The sequence below is a fragment of the Sapajus apella genome, unplaced genomic scaffold (assembly GCF_009761245.1).
Source record: "Sapajus apella isolate SASKATOON/1434 unplaced genomic scaffold, GSC_monkey_1.0 scaffold21, whole genome shotgun sequence".
Lineage (NCBI taxonomy): Eukaryota > Metazoa > Chordata > Mammalia > Primates > Cebidae > Sapajus > Sapajus apella.
Window position 1 is genome coordinate 22479580 of NW_022436961.1, and position 22721 is coordinate 22502300.

The 22721-nt window shown below is 41.3% G+C and overlaps 1 protein-coding gene across 4 annotated transcripts in view; it reads left to right on the plus strand.

The window, feature by feature from the left end:
* Positions 1-571: 571 nt before the first annotated feature.
* INTS10 (integrator complex subunit 10) overlaps positions 572-22721 on the plus strand; it is a 33081-nt gene continuing 10931 nt past the window's right edge. For 2 of the 4 annotated variants that reach the window (XM_032288386.1, XM_032288384.1), the window contains exons 1-13: positions 572-1089; positions 1680-1747; positions 2965-3068; positions 3764-3903; positions 5830-5911; positions 6688-6828; positions 7264-7435; positions 8510-8679; positions 9811-9944; positions 12176-12329; positions 13174-13256; positions 14315-14467; positions 18484-18592. In XM_032288386.1, coding sequence (XP_032144277.1) covers positions 961-1089; positions 1680-1747; positions 2965-3068; positions 3764-3903; positions 5830-5911; positions 6688-6828; positions 7264-7435; positions 8510-8679; positions 9811-9944; positions 12176-12329; positions 13174-13256; positions 14315-14467; positions 18484-18592 — 1639 coding nt within the window. In that variant the 5' untranslated portion in view covers positions 572-960. The remainder of the gene's footprint in view (positions 1090-1679; positions 1748-2964; positions 3069-3763; positions 3904-5829; positions 5912-6687; positions 6829-7263; positions 7436-8509; positions 8680-9810; positions 9945-12175; positions 12330-13173; positions 13257-14314; positions 14468-18483; positions 18593-22721) is intronic. The other 2 variants (XM_032288383.1, XM_032288385.1) reach the window with 2 other exon arrangements.

The window sequence follows — 22721 nt, forward strand, 5'->3', positions numbered from 1 at the left end:
CTACTCGGGAGGCTGCGGCACGAGAATCTCTTCGATGGAGATTCTCTTAGATGTTTTTAATCTCTCAGATGGAAAACGAACCTGGAGTTTTGATGAAAAGGACACTGATTCTGGCTAGAGGAGAAAATTATAACAGCGTAGTTATCTGTGGGTTGCACGTCCACAACACATAAAACATTTTAAACCCTTGCTGGGTCAGGGATTTAGTCATCTTCGCAGCTCCCACGGACAGCATCCACCAAAGCGCTTTCCAAGTACTTCATTCCCCAGAAAATGTTTGTTGGAGAAACCGGTGAATACAGGTAAAGTAACAAAATGCGGACGGATTTCGGAAAGAGAAGGAACCGCGGAGCTCACGCTTTGCACGATCACCCCCACCAGCCCCAGGAGTCTTCGCGTAAATCGAAGCCGGGGAGTAAGTCGCAGGCAGCAGCCCCCAGGGAAGGTGTTTCAGGCCGGCCAGGGAGAAAAGACCTTCCCGCCGCCTCCCTGACACTCTCCGCTGTTTCTCGCAAACTTCTTCCGAGCCTTCCAGGCCGGGGACCGCCCGTCTCCCCGCCCCCGGAAAACCTTGCAATACCAAGATTGGATGAAAATGACTAGGTGGCCTAGCGCCTGCCCGCTCCCGCGCATGCTCCCTGACTTCACCAGGGTCATGCCGCAGCCCGCAGGAATAAAAATCCACTTCTCCGCATTTTGGAGGTCACCTGGTAGCGGTTCAAACGCTTTGGCTTCTCAGAGAGGAGAGGACGGGGCGATCACGAGGAGCCGAGGGGAGAAGGCTGCTCGCAAAGCCCGGAAAAGCTTTCCCGATCCACTTTGCGGGCCTCCGGGCGCCTCCAGACATGCGCAGTAGCCTCCCCAGCGGTGGCGGCGGTGGTGGCGGCGCTGGTGGAGGCTGAGTGTCCAGAGCCGGACGTTCCGGCCGCTTCGGGCTGGCCGCTGGAGAGCGCCCGGGTCATGTCGGCCCAGGGGGACTGCGAGTTCCTGGTGCAGCGAGCCCGGGAGTTGGTGCCGCAAGACCTGTGGGCAGCCAAGGCGTGGCTGATCACGGCCCGCAGCCTCTACCCGACAGACTTTAACATTCAGGTGAGGTCCTGGGCGTGCATGTGGCGGCCCTGCGGGGAGGTGCGCGCTGCTCCGGTCTCCCGGGCTGCGCTGGCCCAGAGCTGTGCCTGCCTTGGGGCAGCCGCCTCCTGCCCGGCCCCCTCCTTTCTCCCCTCCCACTCCTTCTCTCTCCTCCCATCCTACACCTTGCTCCTCCACCTCTCCCTGGCCTTGCTCCTACACCTTCCTGGAGCCGTATTCCCAGCACTTGAGGGACTGGGGTTTGCTTGGGTCCCTGGGGCTCTGCGTGCCACCTGGCCTAGACAGCATATGATCGCCACTAGCAAAAGGCCATTCGCTCGTTCATTCAGCATAATGGCAGCCGTTTGTTCAGTGCCTGCGACTTTGGAAACGTTATCCCACTTAATCCTGGGAGCCAGCGATTGCAAGCGAACCCCAGGGTCACACTGTAAGCCCAGTGGCCAGGCTGCCATGTATGTGGCGCTGTGTCACCAGGTGGAGCTTCACTTTCAGGGCCTCCCTTCCTGCGGGAGGGGCCACCAGTGATGCTGGATGAGCGGGGAGCCGCCCGGGCAGGGGTGAGTGACCAGGGTGCTTGATGTGTGTTGCAGTATGAGATGTACACCATCGAGCGGAATGCAGAGCGGACCGCCACCGCCGGGAGGCTGCTGTACGACATGTGAGTGGGATGCTTGACATCACTTTTACTGCACTGAATCTCTCCATGAGGTTTTGTTTCTGTCTGCAGAAGTGGGAGTTGGGGGAAGAGCTTCAAGTTCCTATACATCTTCGATACCTAAAACAAGCCTAGTAAGGAGTCCACGTCTGCCATGAATTGCTGACATGGCTTTTGCAGAAGAGTCTAGTTTTTATTCTTACGTTTTATCCTTGTTAAAACTTCTGTTCCATAATTTAATCTAGAAATAATATGTGCTCATTGCAAAAATTCAAACACTACTTGTAACAGAGAATACAAAGGAAAGTGCCTCCTAAACTCAACCAAAGTTTTGTGGGCAGTGTATCTATATGTATATACATAATACATAAATAGGTTTTGGAGGGAAAGGGGTTACAAAAATGAGACCATACTACCCCTGTTCTGCAGCATGCTTTCTTTATCCACTGTAATGGATCCCTTCCCTTATCAATATGTAGAGATCTACTTCATTATTTTTCATGCCTGTGTAGTATTTCATAGCCACTCTTTTCTTGGTAGACATTTAAATAGATATTTTTAAATTATTTGGAATTATGTTCAGTGTGTGAACAATTTCATAGTCATATTTTGTCCTTTTTCTGTGGAATAGATTCTAAGACCTTTTCATAGTCAAAGGGTATGCAAATTTAAAAATTTGATACGCTACAAAATTAGTCCCTAAAATGTGCAATCCCAATCTGCGCTTCCATTAATGGTGTATAAAGAGTACATTTTCCCATACCCTTCCCAACATTGACTTACTAGTCTCTTTATAGTTCTTGCCACTGTGATAGGAGAAAATGGTCTCTTGCTATTTTTTTTAGATTGTACTATTCGTACTATTAATAAGATTCAGGATTGTTTCAACTATTCTCTTTGGCTATGTGTATTCTGTAATTTGCCTTTGCCTGTTTTTTCTTTCAAATAGTTTGTTTTATTCTTGTTGACTTTTAGGAGTTCTTTCTATAATATGGTTACTTGTCTTTTCACCTATAAAACCCCCTAAAGACTTATGTGAATACTCTGATTTTTATAAATCAAATAATTTTTATTTTTACATTTTTATTTTGGTTTGTTTTGGCACATCTAAGCATTCACTTGGAATAAAGGAAACTTTTTCACCAAATGCTAGTGTTTTTTTCTTTTGGATACTGTATAGCCTTTGACATTTTAATTTAATGTATTTATTTTAAAAATAGGTTTGTGAGTTTCCCAGACCAGCCGGTGGTGTGGAGAGAAATCAGCATTATTACATCAGCCTTAAGGAATGATTCACAGGACAAACAAACCCAATTTTTAAGAAGTAAGAAAAATGGTGTATAAGTTACCATTTCTGGAATACCAAATCATAGATAGTAATTTCACACACCAAAAGTCACACCTGGGGTATTGGTAACCATGTGTATGTATTCTTCTCTACCAGAGTCTGTAATAATGTCACTCAGTTCCTTGACTGTTTCCTTAGAACCCCTTAAGCTTCTTTAAAGGATATAGGTCTATCAGTGAGACAGGGAATTAATTGCATATATTTTTAACAGGTTTTACAGTAACCAGATAGCCACTATAGATTAACCAGATCTCCGCAAAATAGGAGAGAAGCTTTTAGTAATTTAGAAGCTTTCTCTTTAAACTTCTCTGTGTTTGTTGCTGTAGCCAATCAAAGATTTCAGATTCTACCTAAAATAGCAAGTAGATGCTTAGGTCATTTACTTAAACAAGCACACGCTCTATCGCAACCTGCAGCAGGCACTCTTGTGACCATTCACATACACTGTTTTTTGAATTTGATCAGTCCTCCAAATATGTCACCATTATTCAGCAAACATCCTGTGCTTGATACTGTTGAGCCCCAGAGCCTGCCACGTTGTAGGTGAAACTTAACCAGTGATTTCACATGTATGTTTACTGTTCTGTACATGAAAATGCCTTACTCAGCACTTGTGCTGCAGTCTTTTCTGTCCGCATGAAACTTTTAAAAGTGAAATATGTTTTGTACAGGTTTGTTTGAAACTCTTCCTGGCCGGGTCCAGTGTGAAATGTTACTAAAGGTCACGGAACAATGCTTCAACACGTTAGAACGATCAGAAATGTTGCTTCTACTTTTGAGGCGCTTCCCTGAAACGGTGGTGCAGCATGGGGTGAGATTTGATTCTTCCCCTTCTCTGAATATAAAATATAACGGGTCATCAACAGATTTGTCGGTATGGCAAGGAACTACAAAGCGGAAGTTGCTGAAGAGCACTGGATAAGAGTGAACTGAAATAAAAGGTTCTTTGTTAGTAAAGCGAAAAGGACCTTTTTTTTTTTTACCAAATTTTATAAGTTTCCAGGAGAAGCTGTTTTATCAGGAAAATCACCAAGCTATGACAGTACTATTTATTTGCAATCTATACGGTAAAAAGTTATGTTTTTCTGTTGTATTCTACAATGTGCTTTTGAATTTAGAGTACGGTTTATAGTTTTAATAGATGCGTTTTTCCTGTGCTTCTGCCCTATGGAGACTGTCTTCATTCTATTCCTGCCCCTTCCTGTCATCTGTAATATTTATCGAATGCCATTGGCAGGCATGGGTAAGTGCTAGGTATCTCTTATCTTCCTAAATCCCCTGAAGTAAATAGTATCCTGCTTTACAGATGATGAAACTGAGCATTTCATGTTTTAGTAACTTCCCATAGCCATTGAGGTGTCAGGATTCAAACCATTCATTTGATTCATTCAAACTCTGTGGCTTATTCTTTCCCATGCCATTTTTCTGGCGTCTGGCCCTGGTTAATCATTTCCATGCTTGCTTGTGTTCGTCTCCTAGGGTTGCCATCACAAAGTACCACAGACTGGGTAGCTTAACACAACAGAAAGATTCTCACAGTTCTGGGAGCTAGAAGTCTAAAAGGCAGGTGTTGGCCGAGCCACGTTCCCTCTAAAGGCTCTAGGGAAGAATCTTTCTTTAGCCCTCCCTGGCTTCTGATGGTTGTCAGCAATCTTTGGCATTCCTTGGCAAGTAGCTGCATCACTCCTCCAATTTCTGCTCCATCATCACGTGCTCCTCTTCCTTTTCTGTGTCTTTACATGGCCTTCGGTTTGTTTGTTTGTTTTTGAGGCAGAGTCTCACTCTGTTGCCCAGGCTGGAGTGCAGTGGCATGATCTCAGCTCACTGCAACCTCTGCCTCCCGGGTTCAAGCAATTCTCATGCCTCAGCCTCCCAAGTAGCTGAGATTACAAGTGTATGTAAATAGCTGTCTTATAGGGACACTAGTCATTGGATTGAGGGCCTCCCTAATCCAATATGACTTCATCTTTACTAATGATGTCTACAAAGACACTATTTTTTTTAAAAACGTTAGATATATATGAGGTCACATTCTGAGGCTCTGTGGAGATATGAATTTGGGATGCTGTTCAGCCCAGCATACTTTCTGGTCATGACTCTGACCTTTTACCTTCTGTGTGATGCAATCTTTCACACTTTTCCACTCCTACTGTGGGTCATCCCTATGTGGTCGCAAGGAATTTGATACCAACCTCTTGGTGGAGTTGGGTAAGGGACCATCTACTATGCTAGGACATCAGTAATGGAAAGGTAGCCTCAAAACTCGGACCTTTCTGTCCAGTCCACACCAGACTATGTGACTGGCTACTCCTGAGAACCTACCTTGAATGTGATAAGTTCTGTCTGTATTGATACACCTTCATGTAGAGAATAAAGTCAGTTTATTTCCTAGAAAATCTCTGCCGCTGTATTATCATTTGAACTCCACTTCCAGTGCTTCCTTTACATTTCTATAGACATTTTGTTAATTCTTGTTAATTGTTAATGAGAATTTTGCTAATTCTGAGGAGAGCAACCAAGACAGAGTGGTCAGATATTCAGGTGAATTTGGCCTTCTAGGCGGTGTTGCTAGTGCATTCTTTTATTTTCTAGTCTTTAAAATGTGATTATTTGTTTCTCAGAGAAGTTTGAATACACAAACTATGATAAGTAAAACCAAAAAATACCCTATTACTTCATATAATTCTGACAACTTACACTGTACCACATTTAAATGATTAATTTTGTTTTGAAATAGGTTGGCCTTGGGGAGGCACTATTAGAGGCTGAAACTATTGAAGAACAAGAATCTCCTGTGAACTGCTTTAGAAAATTATTTGGTAAGTAAAATTGTATTCTGTATTACTTCTGTGGTAAGTTAATATGCTGGGGTAAGTGTTGGTTCAGGGATAAGCTCATATATGGAAGGTAAAGGAGCTCTATGTATTATGCCATTTAAGTTCTTTTTTTTTTTTTTTTTTTTTTTTTCATTTAGAAAGCATTTTAGCCAGGCACAGTGGCTCATGCCTGTAATCCCAGCACTTTGGGAGGCCGAAGCGGGCAGATCATGAGGTCAAGAGATAGAGACCTGGCCAACATGGTGAAACCCCATCTCTACTTAAAATATAAAAATTAGCTGGGTGTGGTGGCAGGTGCCTATAGTCCTAGCTACTCAGGAGGCTGAGGCAGGAGAATCGCTTGAACCCAGGAGGAGGAGTTTGCAATGAGCTGAGATTGCCACACTGCACTCCAGCCTGGCAACAAAGCGAGATTCTGTCTTAAAAAAAAAAAAAGAAAGAAAGCATTTTAAACAACTTCTAAGCTTTTGTTATATAAGATTTGATACCTCTGAAAGAATATGTGTAACTGTATATGTAGGTATGAAGCACAGTAATAAACAAACGTCTGAATTCAGTGGAAGAACTGGACCGTCACCCACTGTAGAATTAACTGCCTGTCTCTCTGTACAACTCATTTTCAATACATGAGTCATAAAGGATTTTCCCCCCATATGTTTTAGATACTACATCGAATGAACTCTAAAAGCTTTTGTATTTGTCGGAACTTTAGGGTAGACCACCTACTTAATTATTTTCTTCTTTTTCTCCTCCAACAGTTTGTGATGTCCTTCCTCTAATAATTAACAACCATGATGTTCGATTGCCTGCTAATTTATTATATAAGTACTTGAACAAAGCAGCTGAATTTTATATCAATTATGTCACTAGGTCTACTCAAACAGAAAATCAGCATCAAGGTAAGTAGGAATATCCTGTACTTTTATTTAAATAGGCTATATTGAAATTGCAAATTCAGAAACCCCTCAATGTTCTGATTATTCTCCTCTGGATGCTTACCGGTTTGGGAGTGTTTCAAAAGTTGCTATCTAGAAAAAAATACTATAGTTAAGAGATGAGGCTTTTCTGGAACCAATGCCACCCATTGATCAAAACAATCTTCTGGCTGAGATGTACTGTTATTGCATGGAACATTATACATGAATCATGATGAAGTAGGGGAAGTTACTTCCTGCTTATACCAGTGGCCTGTTGTGGGTCCTTGAGCAAAACATAAATGTGTTGGGATTCTGTACTCTCTGTATTTGCATGGGGAGTCAGACTTTGTTTATCAGGCACCACATCAACAGTAAGTCATAATGTTAATTGTAGGTTACTTTTTTCTTACATCTCAGGTGCCCAGGATACATCTGATTTAATGTCACCTAGCAAACGTAGCTCTCAGAAGTACATAATAGAAGGGCTGACGGAAAAATCATCCCAGATTGTGGACCCTTGGGAGAGGTTGTTTAAGATTTTGAATGTTGTTGGAATGAGATGTGAATGGCAAATGGATAAAGGAAGACGGTAATAAATAGTTTATTTCCAGAATTACCTATTGTTTTTGGATCTTTATAAAAACAAAAACATGCTTTTTAAAACTGTGTAGGCCAGGCACGGTGGCTCACGCCTGCATTCCCAGCACTTTGGGAGGCCAAGGTGGGCAGATCATGAGGTCAGCAGTTGGAGACCAGCCTGACCAACATGGTGAAACCCCATCTCTGCTAAAAATATAAAACTTAGCTGGGCGTGGTGGCATGCACCTGTAATCGCAGCTACTCAGGAGGCTGAGGCAGGAAAATTGCTTGAATCTGGGAGGTAGAAGTTGCAGTTCACAGAGATTGTGCCACTGCACTTCAGCCTGGGTGATGGAGCAAGACTCTGTCTCAAAAAAACAAAACAAGAAAAAACAAAACTGTATAATGCGTAAGTATACTTTTTGGGTAAATTTTGTGACACTCAATACTTATGCAAAAGAGGGTAGTTTTTCATTTTATTAAAAGATTTCTGGCCAGGCACAATGGCTCATACCTGTAATCCCAGTGCTTTGGGAGGCTGAGGAAGGCGGATCACTTGAGGTCAGGAGTTTGAAACCAGCCAACATGGTGAAACCCCATCTTTACTAAAAGTTAAAAAATTAGCTGGGCGTGGTGGTTTGTGCCTTTAGTCCCAACTACTCAGGAGGCTGAGATGAGAGAATCACTTGAACCCAGGAGGCAGAGGCTACGATGAGCCAAAATCACGCTACTGTACTCCAGCCTGGACAACAGAGTGAGAGCCTGTCTCCCAAAAAAGAAAAAAAAAAAAAAAAAAAACCAGATTTCTAACTGAAATATGGACTCTTAAGACGATGTTGTGTTTGAACCTCTCCTTGCTACTTCAGAGAAAAGAGAAGCTACTTAGCATGTTTGTGTCATGAAATCTTGATCACTGCCCTAATTCAGAAGGGAAGAGCTGCCATTTATATTGCACAGTAAGAATAATTTCACATACCTAGAGCAACATTTGGTACATGTAACAGTACCACCAGAGCTTTTCTTTAGACCTTTTGCTGACCAGCCCAGAGTAATCGAGTAAGTTTTATCATTCCTTCTTTTTTAGAAGCTATGGAGAAATTTTGCATAGAATGAAGGATCTCTGCAGATACATGAATAACTTCGATAGTGAAGCACATGCAAAATATAAAAACCAAGTAGTATATTCCACCATGTTGGTCTTCTTTAAGAATGCGTTCCAGTATGTCAACAGCATACAGCCGTCTCTCTTCCAAGGTTGGTTTACAAATTTTAGAGTGTCCAAAAAAACTGCGGGGATGGTGAAGAGGATGAAAGTGTTTATCCACTATTGTTGGATCCAAACAACCGTGGGGCAGTACCAGTCCTTTTTATAGTTGGCAATTTAGTTTTGTTTAGTTTGGCTTAATTGGTAGTTTCTATGTAAGTATCTTTCATTAGAAGTTTCTATATCAAAGGGTGTAATGGTACTGCACAGCTAAATACAGATATCAGATGCCATTATTTTGAAGGTAACAGCAGGCTGAGCGCGGTGGCTTATGCCTGTAATCCCAGCACTTGGGGAGGTCAAGGCTGGCAGATCACTTGAGGTCAGGAGTTTGAGACCAGCCTAGCCAGTATGGTGTAACCCCATCTCTACTAAAAATACAAATATTAGCCAGGCATAGTGATGGGCACCTGTAATCCCAGCTCCTTGGGAGGCTGAGGCAGGAGAATTGCTGGAACCTGGGAGGCAAAGGCTGCAGTGAGCTGAGATTGCACCCTGCACTCCAGCCTGGGTGACAGAGCAAGACTCCATCTCAAACAAAACAAAACAAAACAAAACAAAAAGCCAGCAGATATAAAAACATATTTAAGTAGATTTCATGAAGACATCACAATAGGCAAAGATTTAAAATATACATTTTGTATATCTAGAGTGTATGCATAAATACACTGTAGAAAATTTGAAAAACAGAAATAAGAGAATGGAATCACCCATAATTCTTCCAGAATAATACAACTGTCGTTTTTATGTATTGCCTTATAATGTTACATATATTTATATTTTGTTTGGAATCTGTAACCATAATGTAAGTATAATTTGGTAGTCTTTTTATGGTACTTTAATGATTCATGATCATTGTAAACAATTTGCAGATATATAACAAATACAAAGAAGGAACTGTCACTTGTATTCCACCACTGACAGAGAGTCTTTAACAATTTGGTATATATCTGTATGGTCTTCTTTTTCTATGTGCATCTACTTGTTTGTTTACCTAATTGAGATCACACTGAACATATTTTTCATGACTTTCTCATGACAGTTGAGTAAGCTTCTCTCTTATTTTAAGTATTCCTTTCCTTGCTGCATTTTTAAGTGTTGGTGTTTTTCCCCATCCTTAGGTCCTAATGCCCCAAACCAAGTTCCGCTTGTTCTTCTTGAAGATGTATCGAACGTGTATGGTGATGTAGAAATTGACCGTAACAAACACATCCATAAAAAAAGGAAACTAGCTGAAGGAAGAGAAAAAACCATGGTAATGCTTTCTTTCTTTCTTATTTATTTATTTATTTAGTTTTTTGAGATGGAGTCTTGCCCTGTCGCCCAGGTTGGAGTGCAATGGCATGATCTCAACTCACTGCAACCTCCACCTCCTGGGTTCAAGCAATTCTCCTGCCTCAGCCTCCTGAGTAGCTGGGACTACCAGCACCTGCCATCACGCCTAGCTGATTTTTGTGTTTTTAGTAGAGATGGAGTTTCACCATGTTGGCCAGGCTGGTCTTGAACTCCTAACCTCATGATCCACCCGCCTGAGCCTCCCAAAGTGCTGGGATTACAGGCATGAGCCACCATGCCTGGCCAGTGCTTTCAAATATAATTATTAACAGATTGGATGGGACAGTTTGCTAGAGATGAATCTTTGTAAAATATGGCTTTGGAGGTGAATCGATAAACCTTAGGTTTTAAAATTATACTATATATTAATAATCACTAAGTCAGTGGTTCTCCATTGGAGGTGATTTACCCTTCAGGGGACATTTGGCAATGTCTGGAGGCCTTTTTGGTTGTCACAGCTTGGTGGGGAGGGTCTGCTGTTAGCATCTGGTGGGGAGGGGGCAGGGATGCTGCTGAGCCACTCACACAGCACAGGACCACCCAAAAGGTCAGCAATGAGGCTACGAACCCATGCCATAAGTTCCTTATACATGTTTTGACCGAATGGCATTGATTCAATTTAAAGAACAAAACCAAAATTGCATCAGACATCTAGAGCCGGGTGCAGTACAGGGTGCTTCCCTCAGAATGGAAAGCTCTGAAGCATTTAGGGCAGCAGGAACAGCCTATGGGGAGATGCAAAAAATATTTCATGAAGGAAGTCAACACTTGAAATCAGTGCTGAAAGATGAAGGATTTTGTCAGTTGTAATTGGGGGTAGATTTTGTTGAGAGGGAAAAGTTTGCACAAAGATACAAGAAGCCCGAGAAATCTGTATTGTAAAATACAGAAGGCATTACTAGGTAAGTGCAGACAAAAGTAATTTCTGACCAGGACCTTGCACTGGGGGAGGAGAGCTAGAGAGGGATGACCAGTGCAAGGAAGTCATACGCAGTGAACCAAAGATAACTAACAGTTATTCTTTGACATTATTTCTTAGATGACGCAGGCCTTAATTTTTTTGTTGCTGAGACAGAGTCTCACTCTGTCACCCAGGCTAGAGTGCAGTGGTGCGATCTCTGCTCACTGCAACCCCTGCTTCCTGGGTTCAAGTGATTCTTGTGCCTTAGCCTCCTGAGTAGCTGGGATTACAGGCACGCACCACCATGCCCAGCTAACTTTGTATTATTCTTATTATTTTTTTTTTGAGACAGAGTCTCACTTTGTCACCCAGGTTGGAGTACAGTGGTGCAGTCTTGGCTCACTGCAACCTCTGCCTCCTGGGTTCAAGCGATTCTCCTCCCTCAACCTCCCAAGGTTGACTTTTATAAAACTGATATTTTTTAAACTTTGCTCCCAAGTAGCTAGGACTACAGGCGTGTGCCACCACACCTGTCTAATTTTATGTATTTTTAGTAGAGATGGGGTTTTACTGTGTTAGCCAGGATGGTCTCGATCTTCTGACCTCGTGATCCACCCACCTCGGCCTCCCCAATGTGCTGGGATTGCAGGTTTGAGCCACCACGCCTGGCCTAACTGTATTTTTAGTGGAGATGGGGTTTCGCCATGTTGGCCAGGCTGACCTTGAACTCCTCCTGGTTTCAAATGATCTATCCTCCTTGGCCTCCCAAAGTGCTGGGATTATAGGCGTGAGCCACTGCACCCTGGCCTCAGGCTTTAATTTTATCCTAGGACATGCCAAACCATTATTTGGAAGCCAGTTAAATTATGTCACATATTAGAAAAAAAAGTAAACTATGAACAGGTGCTGTTTAAGTTGTATCTGTCAATGTAAAAAATCTAAATTTTGACTTTCATAAAACTGATATTTTTTAAACTTTGCTCCAAAACCACCACAAGCAAACATAAGAATTTAGCATCAGAAAAGAAATTCACTCCATTTTAAAAGTAAAAATGGAAATGTGTGAGAGTATAAAGACAAAAAATATATCTTAATTTTCAAAGCTAAATTGTTAAATTCAAAAAAATACTATGTATGTGGTATCCTTTGATATGAAATTCATGTAATGGGCAAAGCTGGCAGCAATAATGTTTCCATATAGGACTATATTTATAACTGAATTAACCACGTTCTCCACATTCTTTAAGCAGAGTTCAGACGATGAAGACTGTTCAGCAAAAGGAAGAAATCGTCACATTGTTGTTAATAAAGCTGAACTCGCTAACTCCGTTGAAGTGTTAGAAAGCTTTAAATGGGCCAGGGAGAGCTGGGAGTTGCTGTATTCCCTAGAATTCCTTGACAAAGGTAAGAAAGCGCACGTCATTGGTGCTATTTAAGGTTTTATATAAAATCATTGTGCTACTTGAAACGTCAAGTCACTTATGGCAAATTAAGTTGACTACAGTAGTTCATGCATTTTTTTTTCTTCTTTTGAGACGGGGTCTCACTCTGTCGCCCAGGCTGGAGTATAATGGCGTGATCTTGGCTCACTGCAGCCTGTACCTCCTGGGTTCAAGCAATTCTTCTGCCTCAGCCTAGCTGAGACTACAGGCATGTGCCATCATGCCTAGCTAATTTTTCATATTTTCAGTAGAGACAGGGTTTCGCCAGGCTGGTCTTGAACTCCTGACCTCAAATGATCCACCAGCCTGGGCCTCCCAAAGTGTTGGGATTACAGGGATAAGCTGCCACAGCCAGCCAGTTCCTGCATTTTATAGGATTTTTTTCTGAGCAGGATACCTTATCAGTTGTGAATTTTCAAATGACCATCTACCTTTTAGCTCCTGCTCTGAGGGTGTATTATAATTCAGGTAGGGGTGGAGCTTGAGGGAGAGGTTTTGGACTTTCTGGTAAATATTTGTAGTACTGGCCTTTGTTCACCCAGTTTGTTTTGTGCTTCTAGGTCTTTCTTACTGCTGCCTTCCTAAAGCTGCATGTTTGGGGCCAAAAGATATTACTTGTGTATTACCAATAAGTGTTATGTGTTTCTTCTCGCCTTGAAATTCCAGAGCAGTGTTTTAGAAATCAAAGCAAAGTTACTATATATTTTTGGTAGTTTGCCCTCTCTTACTGGATTTGTTAGTTTGTTTTCTTCTTCTGTGCTATAGCTATATATATTTGGTAAATTTGCTTTTGAATTCTCACTCAGAATTTACAAGAATTTGTTTGGCCTGGAAGACGGATACTTGGCTTTGGTTAAGAATCTTCCTCACTGATATGATCATCTATCAGGTAGAGTATTAAATGTATTTTAGGTTCCTGTGTCTGTACGGGACGGTTATCGTGGCGAACCAGCTTTCAAATGCATGATGTGTCATCTTCCCTCTTGGGCCAGCCTGCTTACACCTGTTGTGACTTGAGTGGCTGAGTGGGTATGGTCCACTTTCCTTTCAAAACAATTTTGGGCTGGGTGCATTAGCTCATGCCTGTAATCCCAGTACTTTGGGTGGTCAAGGCTGGAGGATTGCTAGAGCCCAGGAGTTCGAGACCAGACCTGGCAACATAGCAAGACCCTGTCTCTACAAAATAAAAAACTTAGCCAAGTGTGGTGGCATGTGTCTATACCTCCAGCTACTCAGGAGGCTGAGGTGGGAGGATCACTTGAGTCCAGGAAGTCAGAAGTGCAGTGAGCCATGATAGCAACACTGTACTCCAGCTTGGGTGACAGTGAGACCTTGTCTCAAAAACAAAATGAAACAAAAACTCCAAAATGACAAGACTGTACCTTTTGTGTTACTTTGGTATATCCAGTCATACCTCTCTGTAGAAGTAAGATTTTCAATTTTCAGTAAAAGAGGATTACTTCTCACCCTCCTCCTCTCTCCACTGGTAGAGTCTGCCTGGCTGTACTGTTCTCCAGCATCTTAGACCTAGAACGGAGAGAGTCGATAATTCACCAATGAGCTGCTGTTGGAATGGGCAGGTTGCTGCTTCTGTCCTTCATAAAGGAGACGTGGTGCTTGTAGCAAAATATTTCTAAAGAAATGTTACATCCAAAATGTGCTGGATCAAAGGGCCTGGTTATTTTCTTTAGTCTGAAGACCTAACCCCAGAAAGAAAAATCTTCATCCTTATAAAGTAATGCCGTAAAGAACTCCCAGCTGGCTTTAATTAAGTTGATTTGATTCTATTGCCAAGTCTCCATTTCTTCCTCAGATGATCAAACCAAGCTATCTTCTTTGTATAGTTGCTTGCTCATTGCTTAATGAACTCTGGAAGGGTTGTTTTTTTTTTTTAATTTCGTTTTTTAATGCCGTTTTTTTTTCTCCTTGTTTTTCCATCTTTCTTAGGGTCAATATAAAAAAGCAATAGCCAGCCTGCATCACTTAGCAGCTCTCCAGGGATCCATTTCTCAGCCACCAATCACAGGGCAGGGGACCCTGGAGCATCAGAGGGCGCTCATCCAGCTGGCGACGTGCCACTTTGCATTAGGGGAGTACAGAGTGAGTACTGCTCACATGCCGGCCGCAGGGGCACGGGGCCACCGGGGCTTTCTCCTTTGCCCAGTGTGGCTTTTTTATTCAGTGCAAGTGTGTTTCAGTTTGATCTTTCCACCTAGATTTATTACTTAATCTGCTAATGAACATCACAATGATTTGGTTTTACGTAATTTTCTCTTTACTACAACTTCCCTGAAATTAGGCATCAGTACTTTTTAAGTTTCTTGTTCATTGTTCCATTTGTTGGAAGATTTTTCTTTTTATTATTTATCTTTTCATTATTATTACACTCTTGCCTGTTCTGTTGTACTTGGAAAAACAAGGCCATTACTAAGTGGGAAATGGAGGATTTGTATTTAGCTTACTCAAACCTCAGATTCTCTCTTTCAATGGTAATAACTCGCTGGGCGTGGTGGCTCATGGCTATAATCCCGGGACTTTGGGAGGCCTAGGTAGGAAGTTTACTTTAGCTCAGCAGTTCAAGACCAGCCTGGCCAACATGGTGAAACCCCATCTCTACTAAAATACAAATATTAGCTCGGCGTGGTGGCAGGTGCCTGTAATCCCAGCTACTTGAAAGTCTGAGGCAGGAGAGTCACCTGAACCTGGGAGGTGGAGGGTGCAGTGAGCCAAGATTGTGCCTCTGCACTTCAGCCTGGGCGACAGAGGGAGACTCTGTTTCAAAAAAACAAAAAAGTCATAACAGCTGATAGGAGCGTTGCAGGAGCAGATATATAAATGGGCGTCTTTCCTCCAGGAGATTTTGAGCCCTGCGTACTACAGGGTGGGGACTGTGTTTTTATCTTTGAACTTTCATGATACCTACCACAGTGCAATAAATGTTTGAATTCAATTAAAACGATAAGCATGTTGTTGTGTGTGCAAGGACTGTATAAATTCAAGGCCACAACATAACACAACAAACGGATTTATTCCCACCCCTCTACATATTGTTGATCACGTTGTGATTAAAAACCCTAAATTTTTTGGCCGGGCGCCATGGCTTAAACGCCTGTAATCCCAGCAATTTGGGAGGCTGAGGTGGGCGGATCACGAGGTCAGGAATTTGAGACCATCCTGGCCAACATGGTGAAACCCCGGACTCTACTAAAAATACAAAAATTAGCTGGGCATGGTGGTGGGTGCCTGTAATCCCAGCTACTCGGGAGGCTAAGGCAAGAGAATCACTTGAACCTGGGAGGTGGACATTGTATTCCAGCCTGGACAACAAGAGCAAAAAAAAAAAAAAAAAAAAACCCCCCATCAAAAAAAAAAAAAAAATGTTAAAAATTTTTTTTTTAACTTGAACTCTGAAATATGATTAATAATTTGTCATGATGATTTTTAGAAAGGAACAATTTGAGAATGTGTGGAGTATGTGCATTCAAAATTGAAAATGCCTTTCCACCATTATTTATGTATCATCTATCAGTTACTTATTCTAAGTTTTAATTAATTCCTTTTAAGAACTTAAAAGGTAGCACGTATTTACTCACACCAGTATACATATCTCATGTAGAGTTAGCTGCACCGTGTACTACTTCATTGTAGTAGGGAATATAAACTAGTAGATTTAATTAAACAAGATAAACTTCTTCCCTTCGAGAGCTTAGTTCCAGCCTCTGAGTACATCACTATTAGGCCTATAGGCAGTGTCAGACTTAACATGATTCTCGACTTCCCATCTTTAGCCCAGACTCAATATGTCCGGATGTAAGTGTCCTTAGTTCTCTAGCTGTCTTAGTCTGCTTGGGCTACTACAACCAAATAGCATGAAAGGTGAGCCTTGTAAACAACAGGAATTTGTTTCTCACAGTTCTGGAGGCTGGGAAGTCCAACAACAAGGCATCAGCAGATTCAGTGTCTGGTGAGGTCCTGCTTCCTAGTTCATAGAAGGGACAAGAGAGCACTCCAGGGTCTCTTTGATAAGGACACAAATCCCATTCATGAGGGTTTTGCTCTGATCATCTACTCACCTCCCAAAGGCTGTACCTCCTGATGCCCTCAGATTGGGGGTTCAGTTTCAACACGCAAATTTTGGTGGGAACACAGACACTCGGATCATAGTACTGGCCCTGAGACACAAAACTTTCAAGTCATGGTGGACTCTCACTCTAGCTAATCCTTTTGATTCTTCCAGTGTGATACTAATCTCTTTGCTATATTACTTTGTATTTCTATTGTCACCACCGTAATCCAGCCTTTTAACTGAGTTTTTGGCCTATAACCCTTTTTCCAACCCTACAAAATTATGTTCATTGCTTTCTAATATACTGCTTTCATCATTCCACTTAACTGAAGTACTGGCTTTCTTGGTGCCCAGTGTTGAACCCCACTGTTGGGTGAGGAGTAAAAGTAGGGTGTGGGCAATATGGGATCCCTGCATTCAGGGGCATATGCTTTGAGTTAGGGAAAAAAGTATAAGGTGTAAGTCAATTAAAAATCAAATATTAATCGGTAGGCCTCAGTCATAGGCACAATAGGCATTCGGGGAAGGGTGCTTTCTTTGTTGGGTCCAAAGAGTCAAGGAAAGATTTCTAGAAAAGATTGGCTGGAGATGGGCATTGAAAATGGCAGCTCACAGCTCTGGAGTACAAGTCTTGGCTAGCTCTGTGATGTTGTCAGGTTACCTCACCCAGGCCTATCCAACTCGAGTTCAAGTTCTCAACTCCCAGGCTGCCCGTCTCTAAACTAGAGCTTCACAACCCTGTGGGCATAGGTGGGTTCTAAAGGTGCCAATATATGGATCCTGCAGCCTTTGGGGCAGTCAGCCATGACCTAGGGCTGCTGGGGCCACCCAGGGTCAACTGCTGCCAACCCTGACCAGCCTCACACAGATTACTTTCAGGGTGTGCCACAATGTGAAAAGAGCTGGGAAGCATGGGTTTAAAGCCCCACTTCCGGGGGTTGAACAGTGAGAACACATGGACACAGGGAGGGGAACATCACACACTGGGTCCTGTTGGGTGTTTGGGACAAGGAGAGAGGGGCCTGTTGGGGAGTGGGGACAAGGAGAGAGAGCATTAGGACAAATACCTAATATATGCAGGGCTTAAAACCTAGATGACAGGTTGATAGATGCAGCAAACCACCATGGCACATGTTTACCTAACACATCAAATGTTTGGCACATGTATCCCTGAACTTAAAGAAAAAAAAAAATTACCTGGAGACCCAAAGAAGTCTCTGGCCTTTTGCATAAAAGGAAAAAAAAAATAAGTTCCACTTTCTTATCTGGCAAATGGAAATAATGAAAGGGTTTGTTGACACAGAGGAAAGGCTCATTGCATGAAATTGATTGTTGTTAGAATTGGAGTAGGTAGCGAAGGAGTGGTGATGCTGAGTGTCGGGATCAACGCCAGCCTGCACAGAGGCAGTCGAGGCTCCTCTCCTCCACCAGCACTGCATCTGTCCAGCATCTCATCTGTGTCCCAGACCAAACCTCTGGACCTCAGGCAAATCACCTAAACCCATACACAGCCCTTCCCCCCATCTTCCTCTCCTGCTCTAAAGGCCTCTTTTCTGCATTCCAAATCCTTCGTCTCTTTAAAGCTTAGAAGAAGATAACCTTCCTGCCTGAAGCTTTTCCTGCTCGTTTCACCTGTGTGTCTTTTCTCCTGTGTTTTAGGTTATGCTCTGTATCATACCCCTTAGACTTCTGCTACATATTTTATTGTTAGTTTTTCTGTGCAGTGTGTTAGTCAGTGTCTTTTGGGCAGGGACATCTTTTCTTTTGGCTGCTGCTGTGCTGTTGAATACCTCAGTACTCAGTGCTTGGTTAATTTTTAAGTTTTGTTTTTCAATAGCAAAGAATGGGTTATTGTTCCCTCAAAGGTCTAGTACATAGATTGAGTCTTATTGTTCACTGTTGGGCAAGTAGTGATCACATAAAGAGATAGAAGTAGAGACCTCCATGTACACATTGTCTGACTGTATGCTGCAAATATTTTGGTACTTTGTTTATTTGATTTCAGTTCAGAAAGCTTCAAGTTAGTTCCTTTTGGTCTTTTCTGCTTTAGATGACATGTGAGAAAGTCCTCGATTTGATGTGCTACATGGTACTCCCCATTCAAGATGGAGGCAAATCCCAGGAGGAACCCACAAAAATAAAGCCTAAATTTAGAAAAGGTACAATGACATGTTTTATTATGATTTTTGTAAAAATAGCTTAAAAGCCAGGCACAGTGGCTGACACTTATAATCTCAGCTACTTGGTGGGTGAGGCAGGAGGATAGCTTGAGCCCAGGAGTTTGAGACCAGCCTGGGCAACGTGGTGAGACTCCCATCTCTTAAAAAAATTTAAAAAGAAAAGAAAAATAGTTTTAGGACCCAAGGCTGAACAATGTTTTACAGTTCCTAATGAGATAATACTGCTGCAGGGCTTGCCAAATTGTATAAAAAGTTAATCCCTTTCCAAGTTTTTCCTTGGCTGTGATTTCATGAGCAGCTATAAATGTCTTTCTTGTAAAGCTGTCTTCACTTCCTGAGTTTGTTATCTGTTTGACGAGTTTCAGTGAATTCTTCTTCCCATCTTTACAATTTTAGGAAAATGTGTAGATGATTAATTAGGGGGTATCTGTCAGCACATCCCTCTGAAACCATTCTGAGCTCCAGCTCAAGCTTCATATTGCTAGAAAAATGAAATGTACAACTGATGTAAGTTTGTTAGAAAAAGATACATAAATTAAATCTGAAGAAAACAGATGACTGGAAAGAGTAATGCTAACCGCAGAAATCAATGAAATAGAAAACAAAAAAGAGAATGTTAATAACACTAGAAGGTTTTTTTGAAAAATATATAAAATTGATAACCCCCTAACAAGATCGATCAGGAGGAAAGTGAACATAAATTACCAATATCAGAAATGAAAAAGGGAATGTCACTACAGATCCTACTGAAATCAAAAGGACAGTAAAAGAATACATTATGAAAAGCTTTATGCCAATAAACTCAGCAACTTAGATGCAATGAAAAAGTTTCTTAAAAACACAGTTTACCAAAATTGACACAAAAATGAAATAGAAAATCAGAACATTCTGCTGGGAACGGTGGCTCACACTTGTAATCCCAGCATTTTGAGAGACCAAGGCAGGCAGATCATTTGAGCCTAGAAGTTGGAGACCAGCCTGGGCAACATGGTGAAATGCCGTCTCTACTAAAAATACAAAAATTAGCTGGGTGTGCTGTAGTCTCAGCTACTCTGGAGGGTGGAGTGGGAGAAGCATTTGAACCTGGGAGGCAGAGGTTGCAGTGAGCCGAGATCACAGCACAGCACTTGTAGCCTGGGCAACAAAGCAACACCCTGTTGAAAGAAAGAGAGAGACAGAGAAAGAGAGAGAATGTTCCTTTAGCTATTAAAGAAATTAAATTTGTTATCAAAAACCTTCCATAAAGAATTCAGGTCCAAATTGCTTCATTGGTGAATTCTATCAAGAATTTAGGAAGAAATAGTACCAATTCTACACAAACTCTTACCAGAAAATAGAGGGAGATTCCTAATTCATTTTTTTAAGGCCAACACGATAACCCTGATAGCAAAACGAAGCAAGAGCATCACAAGAAAATAACTTTAAAGGCCAGTATCCTTCATGAATTATAATAGGTGCCAAATCCTTAACAAAATATTAGCAAACTGAATACAGCAATATAGAAGGACAATATATTATGACCAAGTATTCCAGGAATGCATGGGTGTTTGAACATATAAAAATCAGTGTAATTCACTTCATTAGCAGATAGAAGGAGAAAAGTCATGACTGTCTTAGTAGATACAGACAGAATTCAATATCACTTCATGATAACAAAAATCTTAGCAAACTAGGAATAGAAGGAAACTATTTTTTAACATCAAACTTAACTGTGAAATATCGAATGCTTTTGCCCACTAAGATTAGAAACTGTACAAGGATGTCTGCTCTCTCTACTTCTGTTCAATATCCTGGAAATTCTAGGCAGTACAGCAGGCAAGAAAAGTGAATAAAGCATAAAGATTTAAAAGACTTCACAGATATGACGACCTTTATTCATGGTTACATGTTTTGGCCGGGCATGATAACTTAACGCCTGTAACCCAAGCCCTTTGGGAGGCTGAAGCAAGAGGATCACGTGAGCCTAGGAGCTCAAACCACCGTGGGCAACAAAGTGAGATCCTATCTCTACAAAAAATTTAAAAATTAGCCAGGCTTAGTGGTGTGCACCTGTAGTTCCAGCTACCCTCTATAGGCTGCGGAAGGAAGACTGCTTGAGCCTAGGAGGTCAAGGCTATGGTGAGCTATGATTACGTCATTTCACTCCAGCCTGGCAACAGAGAAAGATTTCCCTGTCTGAAGAAACCAACACAGTTACACATTTGGCTATGTAGAAAACTTGAGGGAATCTGACAAGTTCCCAAGGCCGGGTGTGGTGGCTCACGTCTCTGATCCCAGCACTTTGGGAGGCCAAGGCAGGCGGATCACTTGCGACCAGAAATTTGAGACAAGCCTGGCCAACATAGTAAAACCCCATGTCTACTAAAAATGCAAAAATTAACCAGGTGTATTGGCACACACCTTTAATCCCAGTTACTCAGGAGATTGAGGTGGGAGAATCACTTGAATCTGGGAGGCGGAGATTTCAGTGAGCCAAGATTGTTCCACTGCACTCTAGCCTAGGCAACAGAGTGAGACCTTGTCTCAAAAAAGAAAAAGAAATTTCCAAGACACTTTAGTGTATAAAAAACTCAGTTCAATCTATATGCTATTAATAAGCAGTTAGAAAATGAATTTTTTAAGATACCATTTCTAATAGCATCAAAAAAAAACCATAAAATATTTAGAGGTAAATTTAATGAAAAATATGCAAAACCTCCACTTTGAATATCACAAAATATTTCTGAGAAAAATTAAAGATTTTTGAAAATGGACAGATCATATTTCTAGATCAGAAGATTCAATTATTATTATGGTGCCAGTTCTCCCCTAATGTATCTATAGATTAGATACAATTTCAACCAAAATTACAGCAGACTTTATGGTTTTTGGAAGTTTTTTGGTAGAAGTTCACAAAGTGATTCTAAAATGTCAGTGAAAATATTATATAATCTAGAACAGTCAAAACAGTTTTAAAAAAGACACAAGTGACTTATACTACGTAATAACAAGATTTAATATCCAAGCATAATAGTCAAGACAGAGTTGACAAAATATTGATATAAGAATGGAGGATCCAGAAATAGACCTACATATTGATCAAATGATTTTCAATGAAGGCATCAAAGTAATTCAAATAGGGAAAGGAAAGACTTTTCAACCAATTCTGCTAGAGCACATTACTTTGTATATGTTTTAAGTTTTCTATAACAAATGGTTAAAAAAAAAATCTAGCCCAGGCTTCTTCAAAAATTAAGTATTTCTGTAGAACAGAAAGTTTGTTGTTGAAACTCATGACCCTGTAGATGAAGACTGCCAGCTGGAGAAACACTGATCTCAGGTGTACAAGTAAGAGGCAAGGTTTATAATTATTAGATAAATGACATGTTCAACTTGGTAGTGCTAACTTAATTTCCATGACTTTATACACCTTCCAGAAACCAATTAGGTGGATAAGAGTGACCTAGCTGACATCAAGACTTATTTCCAAGTTTTAGTAATTAAGATAGGGTAGTATTGGCACAGGGATTGACCAGTGGAACAGCATAGAAAACTGAGAAATAGATGACATTAAAATTCAGTGGGGGAAGAATGAATTTATTCAGTAAGTGGTACTAGAACAGTTTATTTTCCAAATGTAAACAATGACAATAAAATAGTAAGATTTCCCCTCCTTCACACTACATAGACATCCTCTAAATTTTAAGGTTGAAATGTGAAAGCAAAAACTCCAAAACTTCTAAACTTTTAGAAGAAAACTTAAAAATAGAAAGATTAGTAAATTTGATCACATTAAAATTAAAATACCAGCAATGGCTATTAGAGTCAAAGTGAAAAGATAAGCCATAGACTGCCAGAAAATTCTCTATCACACAGAATCAACAAACACTTAGTATCCAGAGTTTTGAAAGAGCTCCTTCAGACCAATAGGAAGCAATTAACCAACCCCCATAGAAAAATAGGGAAAGGACAGGAACAACACATTCACAGGAACAGAAATCCAAATGGCCAAAAACTATTTGAAAAGATTCTCAACATTAGGCATATGGGCAATTCAGATTAAAACAGTAACCTACCATTTCACACACATCAGAATGCAAAAATTGAAGAGATAACAATGACTGTTAGG